Raw genomic sequence first — 16,434 nt, 5'->3', positions numbered from 1 at the left:
AACAGCGCCCAATTTACTTTCTCTGCCTGGCGTGTATCTTCTTCTCCTTCACCCTCCTGTTCTGAAACCAAATGGTGATCTGTCTATCGGTGAGGTTGGTCCCATTCACGAGACGCCGACGAGTCTCCTTGGTGACGAACTGGTTTCTGGCGTATTCCACCTCCAGTACCCCCAGCTGCGCCTTGCTGTAGGGTACTCGCTTCTTGCGCACGCGGCGGGCTTGTCGTGTCTCACCTGCGTGACAGAAGCCTCGTATTATACCGCGCCAGGTAATGGTGACGCAAATTTTGCATGCTCAGATTTGAAACGCATGAACATATTTAATTCGACACAATTCAAGCAATCCATATTTGGAAGTTAAAGTGATATTATATCACCTACTTGGAAGTTTTATATATACACGAGTATATATGTATATATGTGCAGTCACGTGAAAAAGTAAGTACACCCCATGTAAAGTTTTGACTTTTTCAACATATTTCAACATACAGCTATTTGATCTTCATTTCAACAATATTGATAGATAAAGGTGATATAATATAACAAATATCATGAAACATTTACATTTTGTAGTCCATTGTATAATTTAAATAAACATAAATGCAAATTTCGCATGTGGAAAAAGTAAGTACACCCCTACATTTATCACTACTTCAAATACCTAAAATTAGAATCAGGTGCACCAGCTCAGGTGCAAATCATTAGAACATCGTTAGAGAGGATCTTCGAGGAACCTGTCTTATTTAAACCTCAGACATTGAGTTTTGTTTGCTGTTTGTTGTTGAAGTGTGCGGCGTCACGATGCCTAGATCAAAAGAGCTCTCTGAGGCCTTCAGAAAGAAGGTTATGGATGCCTACGAGTCTGGGAAGGGATTTAAAAAGATCTCCAAACAATTTGAAATCAATCATTTGACTGTCCGGAAGATCATCTACAAGTGGAGAACATTCCAAACAACTGCCAACTTGTTCAGGCCGGGCCACCCCAGCAAGTTCAGCCCGAGAGCAGACCGCAAGATGCTGAAAGAAGTCTCTAAGAACCCCAGTGTCATCACGGGACCTACAGGTAGCTCTTGCCACTGTTGATGTCAAAGTGCACGAGTTGGTGAAAACCAAAGACAGCATTTGACCACAAGAACCTGATACCAACTGTAAAGCATGGTGGTGGAAATATTATGGTTTGGGGCAGCTTTGCTGCATCAGGGCCTGGGCAGCTCACCATCATAGAATCCACTATGAATTCTTCATTGTACCAGAGGGTGCTTGAGGATAATGTGAGGCCATCTGTCGGAAAGTTGAAGCTCAACCGAAGGTGGACCTTGCAACATGACAATGACCCTAATCATTCCAGTAAATCCACCAAGGAATGGCTGAAAATAAAGAAATGGAGGGTTCTGGAATGGCCAAGTCAAAGCCCGGATATACATCCCATCGAGATGTTGTGGGAGGATTTGAAACGAGCTGTGCATGCAAGAAACCCCTCAAACATCGCACAGCTGAAAGAATTCTGCATGGAGGAGTGGGCAAAAATTTCTCCCAGTCGATGGCAGAGACAGGTAGACAGTTATAAGAAACGTCTACTTGAGGTTGTTTCTGCCAAAGGGGGCAATACCACCTATTAGAGCCAAGGGTGTACTTACTTTTTCCACATGCGAAATTTGCATTTATGTTCATTTAAATTATACAATGGACTACAAAATGTAAATGTTTCATGATATTTGTTATATTATATCACCTTTATCTGTCAATATTGTTGAAATGAAGATCAAATAGCTGTATGTTGAAATATGTTGAAAAAGTCAAAACTTTACATGGGTGTGAACTTCCTTTTTCACGTGACTGTATATATATAAGAATTCCAGCAATCCATATCACCTACTTGGAAGTTTTTTAAAAAACAAGGCGTTTCGAAACACGAGATAAATTGATGTGTCAGATCGCTGAGTTAAATCCTGAGAATTCAGCTTGTCTTAAGTTGATTCGTAGTGTCACAAACAAGTCTCATCCATTTTAGGCCATAGGTTTTGGGGGAGAGTAAAGTGGTGCTTCGTGTGCAGCCACCCGGCTGCTGGTTGCATCATGTTCAGTGCCGCTGATGCAATGTCTCTCTATTACCAGGTAACTGGTACTCATTCTGCCGACCTCGGAAGGATGACAGGCTGAGTCAACCCCACCTGGCGTTAATTCAATGGGATTCAAACTCAGGACCTTATCGGATCCCAAGCCCGCCGCCCTAACCATTAGGTCAACATCAGGTGTGAGAGGAAAGTGATACATTAATCACACCACAGGTATCCTTAGCCTAACAGGACGTGATACCTATATGTATTAATTTAACACTGATGCCTTCACATGTATTCCCGCTTTTACGCAATAACCGCATCCACACATATAAAGCACGATCTCATAAAAAGGGAGTATTTAAAAAATACATAAACCATTTATCAAAATGTCAAACCGCTCTATCCTCATGAAAGGCTCCGCATATTTACTCGGATGTGCTCCAACGGCTGTGGACCAGTAGCACTGATGCGGTGGTGCCTCGGGCTCATCCTCCGTCCTGCCGTTGAATGTAGTCGGGATGAGAGGCACGTCCAAGTACGCCGAGGTGGGCTGGTAGGGCGTGGGGTGGCCGTGGTAGAAGCTGTAGTCTGGCGTCCAAAAGGGCACGTCCTCGCGACACGGAGCGTACGCACACTCAGGAGCGTCGCGGCCTTTGTCGCCCGGCACAGCTACCGAGTGCGCGCTGCACGGACTCGCGCCCGGATATTGATTCACCCGGAATCCTTCGAAACCGTAGCCGCCGAAGGAGTAGCGGTCATAGCCGAAGGAGATGTTGACCGAACCGGCGGTCGGCACCGCGGACGAGCTTAATGACTTTCCGAGATCAAGAGAAGCCGCCGGCCCGAGGTTCGGTGTGGCTGCTCCCAAGGCGCCGGTGGGGGACGGGGCTAGCGGGGCGAGTGGCGAATGAGTCATCCAGTGGCGATACTGGCCGTTATGAGCTTGCGCTCCGAGGACTTCCATCGAGCCCCGCTCGGCTGTGCGACGGCGACGGCGGGTCGCTCGCTGTGCCCCGCGACCGTGCGGGGTGCGGGGATACAGTCCGAAAGAGACGTCCGTGGATTTGTCGTGAAATGTAAAGAGTCTGGCATTGGCATTGAAAGACGGACGACTGCTTGGTCTGCGCTCATTGGTTCGCGGGCTCACGTGACCAACAAGAAAACGTTACCTGATTTAAAATGTCCGCTTGTTTCCCGGTTTCGAGCAATGATCACCTGTCAAATGGACCGGTGCAATTACGAGTACCGATCGTTAATATTCACTTGGTGATACAAATAGCACCAAGTGCAACAATCGTATCGGAGTCTTTCTTGTTTTTTTATTAAGACCGATGGTATATTATGAATACCTGTATGATGCTGAGGTTTCCTTGCAATGGACAAAGCAAACTTTTATTTGCACCTTTGTACAATTCAGGATATGCTGTCCGTAAAAAGCAAACATGGAAAACTCCTTTGATTTTACATAAAACTCATCCGATTTCGGACCTCACGATAACCAGACTACCCTTGCTTTGTCAACATGTCCAGGACACAGATATTTTTTGGTATTTTAGGTATTTTTAGGACCAGGAGTACATAGTTTTGTTTGTTTACTTTTGGTTGTGGTATTTTGTTTTCTTTGTTTACTTTTGGTTGTCGTATTTTGTTGGAAATTATTCATTCAAGCGTTTTGTTTTTAACAAATTCAACAAAACTTTCTGTATTGGCAGATTAGTGACTGAGCTCTAATTTTACAGCTTTTCAAAAAGGATACTATAATGTTGCAACCTGTATACACTACATCCGTGTGTGACCATGCTCTGCCCAGATGCCGTTTCCATGGCTGGGAACCAACTCTGGAGGGGTCTTTGTGTCGCCACTCTGTCACAGAATCCTGTAGGTTGCGGGAGCGGGAATCTCCCAAGGGCACCGGCACACAATTGCCTGCTCTTTTCGAAAGAAACCTTGGCGTTTTGTAACCTCCACCAGCGAACGGTGTAACAGATGGGACACCCGGTTTATATAATGTCCCTCCGAAGGCCGGTGCGCTCGCTGAAACGTCGCCCTGCCTGCCAGGCACCTGCAGGATGGGTCTGGAATCGAACCTGGACTCGGCAGCTCAAAGGTAAGTGCTTCCCTGCCAGCCGTCTTGCACTACAAGTGTAATATTATTTCCAAGGTGCTGTGTCGTTATAGTACTATGGGTTTTAATTTCTGTAAGGCAGGAGAGTTAACAGGCTACATCTTGTCGTGGAGATACGAAAAAGTCAAACAAAGTTGCCCAACTTTGTCTTTCGCACTTTATTTGTGCTTTTCTTTTTGTTTGTTTACAAAGCAGTGGTTTTAAAATGAAGTATTAATCAACGCATAGGTTTTGGCGCATTATGTTTTGATAAATACAAAACTTTACAAGCTTTTCGACTTCCACACCCTTGGCTTGTTTAGCGGTCGCAGTGACCACACACCGGCTGGTAGAGCAGAGTAACTCTGTGCAATTTTATTATTCCCATCGTTTAACCTTGGTTAAAGTTCATGATCAAACGATGATTGAAAGCTCGGTGAGCCGACGGGGTTTATTGTCAGGCTAATCCATCCGTGAGCTCCTCCTGTTGCCTGGGAGGTATTGAATCGTTTGGATCATGCAAAGTTGGTATAAATACTGCTTTAGTTAAATTTGAAGGATTTCTTTCACTCAAGTACTTGCGTAACTGCAAAAAGTCCTAACGTACGCTCGCATTATTAAATATCTGTCCTTGTGCATGTTTACCACTTACTCTTGTGACGGATTTCCCTCCCATAAAAAATTTGAGATTTAATAACCTGAAATTTTAAAGCATTTCGGATTTTAAAAAGGAAAACATAAGCTTTATTTTTTTCATTTAAAAGTTAATAAACCATGCACAATTTCTTGCAGCATGAATTAGACCTTCCATATATATACATTATACATATATACACATATATTTTAATAAGTGATAAAATGTTTGATGTCTAAAACGATATTCACAACGAAATGGCCTATACGAGGTGCAGGAGATTACAAAATCTGACTTGGAAATAAATGACTGGAGATATTTACGAAACTATTTCTAATCGACATTTTTCAACAATTTCTATATATCTTAAATGAATCATCAGTTTGTTGTTTTGCATTAGGACCACATTCACGTCTCGTAACTGATTGTATAAAATTATTGCGCATTTTCCAGTTTCTTCCATGTAGCTTCAGGGTTTTTGAAAGCCAATTAACCTCATCTCTATAATCCTATGGATTTTGTGCATGGCGTTGTTATTATTTTGGAGTGATGTAAGATGCCACACTTGGATTTGATACACCAACACACATGCATATATATTGGGGTGTTCAAAAAGTTCAAGGACGGCGCAATATATTCCAAGACACGCCAAACAGTACAACGAGGTGTGTATGGATAAAACGACATTCTGTTTTTAGTAATCATATATATATATATATATATTGTATTTGTATGTTAATTAAAATATTTAAAATGTTATAATGTATGAGAACATATAAATACCACATTCGGATAACCTTTTAAACACTCTTCGTATGATTAAGATACTAAAATAATTAAAAGCGGTATGAACATAATTTGCGAACGTTTTCAATTTGGGCCTGGAAAAGTTAATTCGGTAATTATTTCTTATTTACTCGCAACCGCTTGCAACCGACTTAAACCACTGATTTATTATAGTTTGCTTCTTGGGAGTTTTGTATTCAAAGAGGTATATTTTCAAGATTAATCACAATCCCAGTCGATTGATCTAACGGAAGAACTTAATGGAGGCAGCAAGTGTATTATTGATTTGAAAGCACTTATTCGTCTTAGAAAAAGGGCCAACATGCCTTGTTTTAATTCGTTGCGGTATCCTTCTTGGTGTCCAAATTCGATGTGGTTGACACGTGTTTCCATTTTATGAGAGGTATAGAATAATAAAGAACATGACTTGACGAGATTATATCTCCCAATGCTTGCAGGTTGGAAATGCCAGACCTTTAACCTCACATACATGTAAACAAACTGCATGTTTCGTATCAAACAACGTGTTCAAATTACAAATATAAACAGCACTCAAGAGACAACAATTTTATTCGTAAATCTCCGAATTTATGTATTACTAGCTCATTCAAGTTTGGTTCATACATAAAGTGCATGTCAGTAGAATGCACAAAAAGTTATACGAATGAGACACAGGATATTCTGAGAAACAAAATTTGAGAAACAAAACTAGTGTGAGAAAAAATATTTTACTTTACAAAACACAAATATACATAGTATGTAAGAAAGATATTTTCTTGCTAATTATCATATACTCGTATATTGTAAAATAAAAAAATTGTGTGTCCTGAACTGTTGTGATTATTTCATTCGTATAAGTTTTTGAACACTCCTAATATACCATATTGTTACGTTTGTGGGGGTAGATGATGGAATACCATAGTACTGATAGGATCGTATAGGTATAGCATGGACTGTGGATGAGTATGAGACATCTCAATATAATTTAAGTAGGGAAACTGGAGCTTAAGATTGTTTATGTGTCGTCACACGAGGGGTGAACCTGTGCTAACTAGTGAGGGATTAAGGTTAGTTCTCCACAGTACATGATATTCCCTCTGTGATTTTGTCCCTACGTCTTTTTACATTTACAAGGCCGGCCATGCAAGACTTCCATTAAACCACCACAACCGCCAACAGTACCCAGACATTGCCGATCGGCAAGTAAGCCCCGCCTTAATTAACACTCACGCCAAGCAAGGCCAGCAGGTCACGCCCCCAGATTGTACAAGGGGCGTGGAGCAGCAGAGCCAGCAGGCGATGCCTCTGAGCTTGCGATTGGTCGGGGTGACGTCAGAGGAGAGAGTGTTCGAGAGGAGTGAGAGGAGGAAGAGCTCGTCTCTCTCGGGTGGCTCGGATGATTCTGGCTCAGTGTGTGTGCTTGTGAGGAGAGCTTTCGAAGCTTTTGTGGGAACTTTTGCCAAGTCGTAGGAAGAGTTGTTGTTGGTCTGTGGTGCTCTTCAGGGAAGCTGGGGGCCACGTTGTGCTTGCTGTCCAGGAATTGAGAGGGGGACATTTTCCGCTTCACAGCTCGGGGTGCTCACGTCGTTGATCTGCACCATTTTGGAGCGCTTCACACGTGGTCCTTTCGACGACAGACCTTCACAGTGGTCCTCAACAGTTGTTGGGACGCCAAATCTGACTGCCGGCTGGCTAAAGGAATTTCATTTTATTTTATTATCTGTCCCCTTGTCTGTTTCGGAGTCAGCATGTGTGGTACGTACCTCAGTTAGATTTTTAGTTTTCAATTCAACATTAATTTTGACAATTTCGTATTGCATTTTTTAAAAAGTAAATCCTTATTGTTCCATTTTTAATTTGTTGTGTCTGTTTGTTGTGGGTCCCGGATTAAACCCGTATGTTTCGTTTAATTAAACATCTCAAATTCCTTCATTCCTGCACGCGCCAAAAATAACCGTCATCTTCGGCTTGTTCGCGTCCGAGTTAAAGCTGGTTTGGCTATTCGTCCAAGGATGGTGTTCATCGGCTGCGGACAGGACAATATATATATATATTGTTACAGGTCGCGGACAGATGTTATAGACCGAGCGGTGGTGTAAGACCGCGACCTAACAAAACTCACCCGATTCACCCAGAACTTTGGCCGTATCGCACCGTAGCTGCTCAATGAGGGAAAAGACAAAAACGACGCAATGCAAGAGGAAAAGGAATTAAAACGAGAAGACGTACAGACGAGTAATGGGGTTTATTATTTACACACACAAGCAAAAAGGAGCAATCAAGTTTATTTACAACACATAAGACGCAGGTGACACAGTGCAAATACTAGCTTATCTACAGGCTTAACTTATCCCAGGACAGAACAAACAAAAGACACTGACTCACGCGGGGAATTGCAGGAATCACAGGATGTGGAGGGCTGGAGGGAGAGGGAGGTCCAAAGGGGGGTCATGCAGCACGATCGGCGCGTTTAGCAGCCGCCGTTCCTTTTCGGCCCTGCTCCAAACCGCCGCCCAGGCCCCAAACGGCTGCCGGGTGTCGCTGCTGCTGCCGCCTCCACTTGCCTTGCCAGGCCTTGTCCCACTCGTCTAAACCCTCAACTCTTTCTTGGTCCCTCACTCTTTACCACCACTCTCTTGACGACCAACTCAGACCAACTCAGACCTCTCTCACCAAGACCAACCCTTTGTGACCAACCGACTCAGACCCTCTCCTGGCAACCGACTCAGACCAACTCAGAGTGCATCTCTCACCAACTCCTCGTGCATCCCTGACCAACTCCTTGTGCATCCCTGACCAACTCCTCGTGACCACTTCCGTTTTGCGCCTTTTATAGCGCCTCCAGCGATTACGCCCCCGGCGTTTTGGACATGCCCATCGGGGTGCTCACCTCGGCCCTGGTTGGTCGCGCGACCCTCGGGCTCCGCCCTGGATGACGACGGGCGGGCACGCCCCTCCTCCCCTCTGACGAGGTGGAGACACGCCTTTCTTCTCCGACTCAAAACACATGGTCAATGGCGGTTATTGGAGGGGAGGTGATTGGGAATCGAGGGCTCAGCAGTGACGAGAGGGGATGTAATATGGAAATGGAGGTTTTGGGGATGGGAAGGAAAGGGAGATTTTTGGGGATGGGAAGGAAAGGGGATCTATTCTCTTTCACTGGTGCAATGGAGTATTTCAATTAATGGAAGACACAGCCTTACACTAATACACATAATAAGGATATAACTGTCAAAAAAGATATATCGTGTCCTGCATGTATGTTTTATGGACTAACTACGGAAACGCCCTTTGACCTTTATACAACCACAAACAGAGGGAGGAGGGGTGATATTTTACAACAACCTTTTACAACAACATTTTACCACAACAACAAAATAAAAAAAACATTCTCATATCCACAACACTGCACCCTCCTCCCCTTAGGCACGTCCCGGGCCTATTACTTTTACCTTAGTGTGGCACGTAGGTGTAGTTCCCTCTACTTTTAACCTGACCCTGAGTGCGACAGTTTTAAAACATAAATAAATGTGTCCCGCTGCTCCATTGCACCCTGCCTAACAGACTTACGCCCACAGTTAACCGAATTGCGGAATGGTCTTCAAACTATACACTGACGGTGGGAAGCATTATTTACAATTGACGCTACTTTTATTTACAAAACTAACCCAGGACCTGTAATTGTTCTTTCTGGGGGGGAGACAGTCTGCTCTGCATCGACGCACCATGAACGCACCCAAAAACGCACCAATACAAGCCCAAGCACCAATCGGTGCAGTCACCATTGTTCATCAATGTTCAACAATAAAATAAAATCAACAACCCCTAACCCTGCAGGTGTCTCTTGCTCTTCGGCTCCCTCTGCTGGTGATTATTATTTGTTCTTCCAGATGTTGTCATTCTTTTGCTTTGCTTACTGGCGGCCTATTTTCAATAAAGTGTGCCCAATGTGTCCTTTTTATTTGCTTTATTTATGGCCCACAGGGCCGACTATGTGTGGTTCACCTGTGGGGCATCGGTGCCCTGTGGCCAAGGTCCGCCAGCAAGATTTCGGGCCCTCATGGCCGGTTCCAGCAGAGGGGCCATGCCCCAACCCATGGGGTCCATAGGTGGTGCTCGGCCACAGACATGTGGTCCATAATGTGGTGCATCGATGCAGACAGCTGGTTCTGGGAATTTCGGGCGCACAATGGCCGACCCACGCACGCTCCCCTCGGCGCCCAACGGCGCACAGGTCATGTGGGAGACAAAAGGGGAAAGACAATTGAGCGAGGGGTAAGGTCACAAGGGTACACATCAATAAGGCAATGCAAGGCGAAATGCGTACGGAGGGCGAAGTGAGAAAGCTCGTCCCTACCGTACGTCACCCCCCTGTCACCTACACTACCCTTGCCCTTACCCCATATGTACAAAAATCTACACATTTACAAATTCGTCACTACTGTCACGTCTTCCCCATATTTCCCCTATACCAAATTCGTCTCCACAATCCCTCTACTTCAAAATTTGCCATCACCAATTCATCATCAATCCTCATAAGGAGCGAGAGATGGAATTACGCACAATGTCACACCCACGTCATGATGCGTCTCACAATCCAAACATTTGCACAGTAAAAATAATAAGACATGGCATGGTGCGGAGTACCTGTCACCTCAGGTGAGTGGGTGCAGATGGTGCGAGGAGATCCTTCATCCTAACTATTTTCTAAATGACTTTAACACACTTTACACTACCCGGGGTCTTTCCCTGCCAATCCATTGGCCACTTACACTATTGGTTCTAATAACCAATTCCCATTGACCAAACTGTGGTGTTTCTCAATTTGGGGTCTCACTCCCCCGATTCCTCTCCCGGTGCCTCGCACAATTTCTGGGCTGCGACGTGTAGCTCTCCCTGTAGGTCTACCCACCTGCACACCTCCACCACTGCAGTTGCCACCCGAGCTTACCTGCTCCTCACCCTAACCTAACTAACTGGGGACAGCCCCTCCTGGCTCTGTCACCCCATGGTGCCCGCTGGCACTGGGCTACCCGGGTCTGTCCTCCGGATCCTCGGGCCCCATCCACAACAACTACTACCGGCTCCCAGAGCCCACCTGCGGCCTCACCTGGCCGACATCCTCACAGTGGTGGAGTGCCCAACCAACTACACACACTAACAGGCTACACGCCCAGCCATTTCCACAACACTAATGCACCCATCCAAAGACCATTCTGCCACCCGCACCACAGATGCCAATATCCAACCACAATTTACCTGTACCCTCTACCTAACACTTACACTACCCGCCCCGGGTACTCGTGAAAGGGGTCCACTCTTCCCCCATCCACACCTTCGCACCATGCACACCACTCCGTACCACTTACTCCAACTCTCTCCACACACCTGTACTTGCACACCTGTGCTCTCATTCTTGGTGCCACCTGCACCCTTCTCTCCCCAAGCGCATTCGCGCTGATTCACAACACTCATTACTCACACACTGCTCCACACACCTGTCCAGTTGCACACCTGTGCAATCACACCTGTTCCATCCTCACACACACACGGCATCATCTCAGCTAACTACTCCCTTCTGAAACTTGCGCTTCCCAGTCGTCCCTTTAAACTATTGCGCTCCCTCGTCATTATCATCCATACTAATCTACCTGCGTCCCCCCTACAGGTATCAGTCACTAACTAAACTTAACGTCACCTAATGTCATCTTCGCTAGATCCCTATCAATATCCTAACCCACCCGGGCTAGTTTTCACTGCCATACACCCCATAAGCTATTGCTCCTTTGCCCCCCTCTGTGAGGGATGGTGGATTTGCCATCCCACCACATCGGGGGTCTCTCACTACCAATTTCGCTCGTCCAAATCCAACAATTCAAAAATTTTCCATTTACTGCCAATTCTACCCATACCATCATCAAATTTTGCTTTTTTCTAATTTCGGGGCCAAAACACTATCCTCATCACCCGTCTACTTATTACATCCTCTCGGTGCGCAATTTCCTTCGAAAGCTCGGCTTCGTACAGCCGAGCCATGAACGCGGGTTCTTTTGTGCCAGCGGCTGGATACGTCCCGCATTCGTGGCAGGGATGGGGGCTTACCCGGGCCGAGATCCCACGCACCACCTCGGCGTGGAGCCATCCAATGTCCCGATCTCGACCTGCCGGCACGTCTCAATAGAAAGTGGTCGCCATGACGACCCTTCCTATCGGGCGGCCCGCTCCGTCTAGTGGAGCCCGGACGCGGCCGTTCCACGCGAGGCCCAGCGTGGATCGCGCACGGCGGTCCTTTCGAACCCGCCGTGGCTCGGATCCCCGCTGGTTCTCGCGGCACGCGAAGCTGCCCGACGCGCACCGAGGGCCCGAGTCGGCTATAAGTCATTCTAACCTCTAACCTGGTTACCGTCGACGCTTCACCTGGATGCTTACACCCCGCAGCCCGTTCCTTGCTCACACATCCAGCCGTCTCCATGCTCCTCGTACCTTTCCTTACACACCTCGGTACACTCATTCCACTCCCAGCCTTGGTCACACACCTGACCACCGAACACTTTGGCACACATTCGTTGGTTGCACACCTCACCAACACACCTCTTCGCGCCCCCTCCTCGGTCACTTCCTCCGTGACAATCACAGGTGTGCTCTTATTCGCACACCCAACCATGTGCCTCACTACCAACTCAAATGTGCCTTCCCACACACGCTCTACCATTCCAGGTGTGCATCCTTCCATTCCAGGTGTACATCCTCGCTCACCTGTCACAACCAACTCACGCTCCGTTTCACTCTCACTACTCTCACCTCCACTCTTGACAGCGCACTCACCCTTACTCTCGACGGCACACTCTTTCCTCATGCACCCGTCCGTTACACACCTTTCTCGCGCACACCCTCCCGTTACATCCTCTGTAACACTCACCACAGGCGTACACTTCCTCGTTACATCCTCTGTAACACTCACCACAGGTGTACACTCTCTCGTTACATCCTCTGTAACACTCACCACACCGCGCTTCCATGTACCCCCTCGCACACGCGTTTCGACCAACTCACTCTTGACGGCACACTCACTCCTCGGCGTGCACTTTTTCCTCACACACCCCATGGTCGGACATTCTCGCACACCTCTTTTTTCGCACACCTGACCTGTCACACACTTCACCAACGGCCTTTCACGAACACCCGGATCCAAACCAATCCCCAAGCCGACTGAAGCTTTCCTCACATCATATACATTGCCACTCACCTCCGTACTTCGTCGTCGCACCTCCTCTGCCACCTGCAAACTTTTTATTTGGTTAGTGAGCACCTCATCATGATTTGAACACAGACCTTGTACATATTCCATTACCTCCTCCTGGATTTCTCTCTTAGTTTCTGTCCGTCCCTTCTTAATTTCACTCACCTCTTCTTCCACTTCCTCTAATTTTTGTTTAACCTCTTTTATTTCTCGGTGCGTCTCCTCAAGTTCGTCCTCTAAGGCTACCGTGACCGTCTCTATGTGCATCCTCACCTGCCGGTCCTTTGTCTCCATTATCTCTGTCACCTCCTCCACCCTCATTGTCAGTTCCTCCCGTACCATCTGACATTGCCTCTGTGTCGCTATCAAGTCATTTTTAATTTCTTTTTGTGTCGCCTTTAACCCTCCGAGTACTGCAGTGTTCCTTTGAACCTGCTCCACTAACTTCGTTTGTCCCTCTGTCAGCTGTTCCACCTCCTCCGTCAGATCTTCTATTCCCCCTTGTAACTTTGCCGTATTATTTCTCACCTCTTTCTCTATACGCTTTTCACCTCGCTTTACCTCCTCGCGTAGCCCCGAGACCTCCTCACCCACACCCCGTCGTATCTCCTCCTTCATCTCCCCCATCTCTTTTGTAGATGCCACCCTCATCTGTCCCAATTCATCCCTCTGAGCATCCAGTTTGGTTTCTACCCCGATTTTTACCTCCTCTATCTGCTCTCCCATTTGTTTAATTTCTCGGGCGGATTGCTCCCCTATCTCCCGCAATTTGCCTTCCATCCTGTTTTCTAGCCCCATTAACCCATTTTTCACCCCTTCTAACTGATTCTCCTGGGCAGCCATTCTATTTTCCACCCCCGTTAACCCATTCTTTACTTCTTTTATCCCGTTGTCTAACCCCTCACCGGTACCCCTCGCTTCGTCCCTCATTACCCCCATTTGGTTTCCCATTACCCCCATTTTTGCTTCTAGCCTCTCCATAAGGGCCCCCATTTGCAACATAAAAAGGTTCGAATCCACCAGCGGCGCTGCTACGGTCGCGGCAAAATTTGGTGCCGCTACACCCACATGCGCGAGGACGCCATTTTGTGCGTCTGATACTCCCTCAACCGCCTCCTCATTGCTCCCCTCTTCCCTTTCTTCCCCGAAGTCCTGGGTTACTTCTAACCCCTCTATCTCTCCCACCGGCATCCCGTCGCCTTGAACAGCCATGGCGCGATTTCAAAATTCGGGTTTTACTTTATAAAACAAAATAAATTTCGGTACTTTATAATTTTGAGCGCGTGAAGCGCGCTCCGGATCGATCTCACTCCCCGACACCAATTGTTACAGATATAACACAATTGGTGTCCCAAAATTTGGGCCTAACAAATTTAGTCCCAGGTCCGAATCCAACTCCTGACAACCAATTGTTACAGGTCGCGGACAGATGTTATAGACCGAGCGGTGGTGTAAGACCGCGACCTAACAAAACTCACCCGATTCACCCAGAACTTTGGCCGTATCGCACCGTAGCTGCTCAATGAGGGAAAAGACAAAAACGACGCAATGCAAGAGGAAAAGGAATTAAAACGAGAAGACGTACAGACGAGTAATGGGGTTTATTATTAACACACACAAGCAAAAAGGAGCAATCAAGTTTATTTACAACACATAAGACGCAGGTGACACAGTGCAAATACTAGCTTATCTACAGGCTTAACTTATCCCAGGACAGAACAAACAAAAGACACTGACTCACGCGGGGAATTGCAGGAATCACAGGATGTGGAGGGCTGGAGGGAGAGGGAGGTCCAAAGGGGGGTCATGCAGCACGATCGGCGCGTTTAGCAGCCGCCGTTCCTTTTCGGCCCTGCTCCAAACCGCCGCCCAGGCCCCAAGCGGCTGCCGGGTGTCGCTGCTGCTGCCGCCTCCACTTGCCTTGCCAGGCCTTGTCCCACTCGTCTAAACCCTCAACTCTTTCTTGGTCCCTCACTCTTTACCACCACTCTCTTGACGACCAACTCAGACCAACTCAGACCTCTCTCACCAAGACCAACCCTTTGTGACCAACCGACTCAGACCCTCTCCTGGCAACCGACTCAGACCAACTCAGAGTGCATCTCTCACCAACTCCTCGTGCATCCCTGACCAACTCCTTGTGCATCCCTGACCAACTCCTCGTGACCACTTCCGTTTTGCGCCTTTTATAGCGCCTCCAGCGATTACGCCCCCGGCGTTTTGGACACGCCCATCGGGGTGCTCACCTCGGCCCTGGTTGGTCGCGCGACCCTCGGGCTCCGCCCTGGATGACGACGGGCGGGCACGCCCCTCCTCCCCTCTGACGAGGTGGAGACACGCCTTTCTTCTCCGACTCAAAACACATGGTCAATGGCGGTTATTGGAGGGGAGGTGATTGGGAATCGAGGGCTCAGCAGTGACGAGAGGGGATGTAATATGGAAATGGAGGTTTTGGGGATGGGAAGGAAAGGGAGATTTTTGGGGATGGGAAGGAAAGGGAGATTTTTGGGGATGGGAAGGAAAGGGGATCTATTCTCTTTCACTGGTGCAATGGAGTATTTCAATTAATGGAAGACACAGCCTTACACTAATACACATAATAAGGATATAACTGTCAAAAAAGATATATCGTGTCCTGCATGTATGTTTTATGGACTAACTACGGAAACGCCCTTTGACCTTTATACAACCACAAACGGAGGGAGGAGGGGTGATATTTTACAACAACCTTTTACAACAACATTTTACCACAACAACAAAATAAAAAAAACATTCTCATATCCACAACAATATATATATATATATATATATATATATATATATATATATATATATATATATATATATATATATATATACATACATACATATATATATTATATATATGTATTGTCGTGCGAATCCCTCCGGTTAATACCAGGGACCGCAGAAGACCAGAACGGCTTTAATGGAGGCGACGACCAACTCGGATTCGGCTATGAAACGCAGGAGGAAGAAGGGAAGTGGAAGATGCGGTTAAAGCGTGTACCTGTGGAAGGCGAACGAACTCAAACAGAACCAGATTTATCGTACAAAAATAGAGATTTATTCATGGACCCGATAACAAGAAACGCGACGGTAATCAAATAAAGGGCCTAAATTGGCATCCCACACACCTCACTTCGGAAACAAGACACAGGAATGAATTAAAGGAAAAGAATTGTCTCGTCGTGTAATGTAAATGTGGTGTGTCTTAACTGTCCCTCGTCTTGTCTTGTCTGCCGTCCAACACGGCTCTGTTCGGCCCCGATGCACCCACGAGGTCCCTCGCTCCAGCACCACAGCACCGAGCACCGCTCCAAGCACCACGCAGATGGCGAGCCAACGACCACCAGGGACCTCCCAAGAACAAGCAGGGAAGCGCAGAGACCACAAGACAGCCAGGGAAGGGCGTGCAGCAAGAGGGTTCGAGCTGCAAGAGGAAGCTGCGCAAGCAAGAAACGCCGGACGTGCAAGACGAACTGCTGGATTTCCAAGAGTGCAAGAGAGAAAATGTCCTTCGGCACGCCCCTATATAACCTTGTGGTGGTGGCGTCAGCCTTGGCGCGCTACCCAGTCAGTGCCCTCCACC

The 16,434-nt window shown here is 47.0% G+C and overlaps 1 protein-coding gene across 1 annotated transcript; it reads right to left on the bottom strand.

Moving 5' to 3' along the window:
* Window positions 1-13: 13 nt before the first annotated feature.
* Window positions 14-3,024, bottom strand: LOC137429346 (homeobox protein Hox-A13-like). Its single transcript, XM_078781003.1, has 2 exons — window positions 2,490-3,024; window positions 14-234 (listed from the first exon to the last, which is right to left on the bottom strand). The coding sequence occupies exons 1-2, from the start codon at window positions 3,022-3,024 to the stop codon at window positions 14-16; spliced, it is 756 nt and encodes a 251-aa protein (XP_078637129.1).
* Window positions 3,025-16,434: the final 13,410 nt, after the last annotated feature.

The sequence above is a fragment of the Myxine glutinosa genome, chromosome 6 (genome assembly GCF_964187855.1).
Source record: "Myxine glutinosa chromosome 6, kmMyxGlut1.1, whole genome shotgun sequence".
Lineage (NCBI taxonomy): Eukaryota > Metazoa > Chordata > Myxini > Myxiniformes > Myxinidae > Myxine > Myxine glutinosa.
This window is presented reverse-complemented; position numbering and strand designations above follow the sequence as displayed.

Excerpts from the sequence above, each read along its gene's own strand:
- LOC137429346 (XM_078781003.1), bottom strand. The coding sequence starts at position 3,024 with ATGGAAGTCCTCGGAGCGCAAGCTCATAACGGCCAGTATCGCCACTGG. Across the intron at positions 235-2,489 it reads AGCCGTTGGAGCACATCCGA|GTGAGACACGACAAGCCCGC; the intron begins GTAAATATGCGG and ends TCTGTCACGCAG.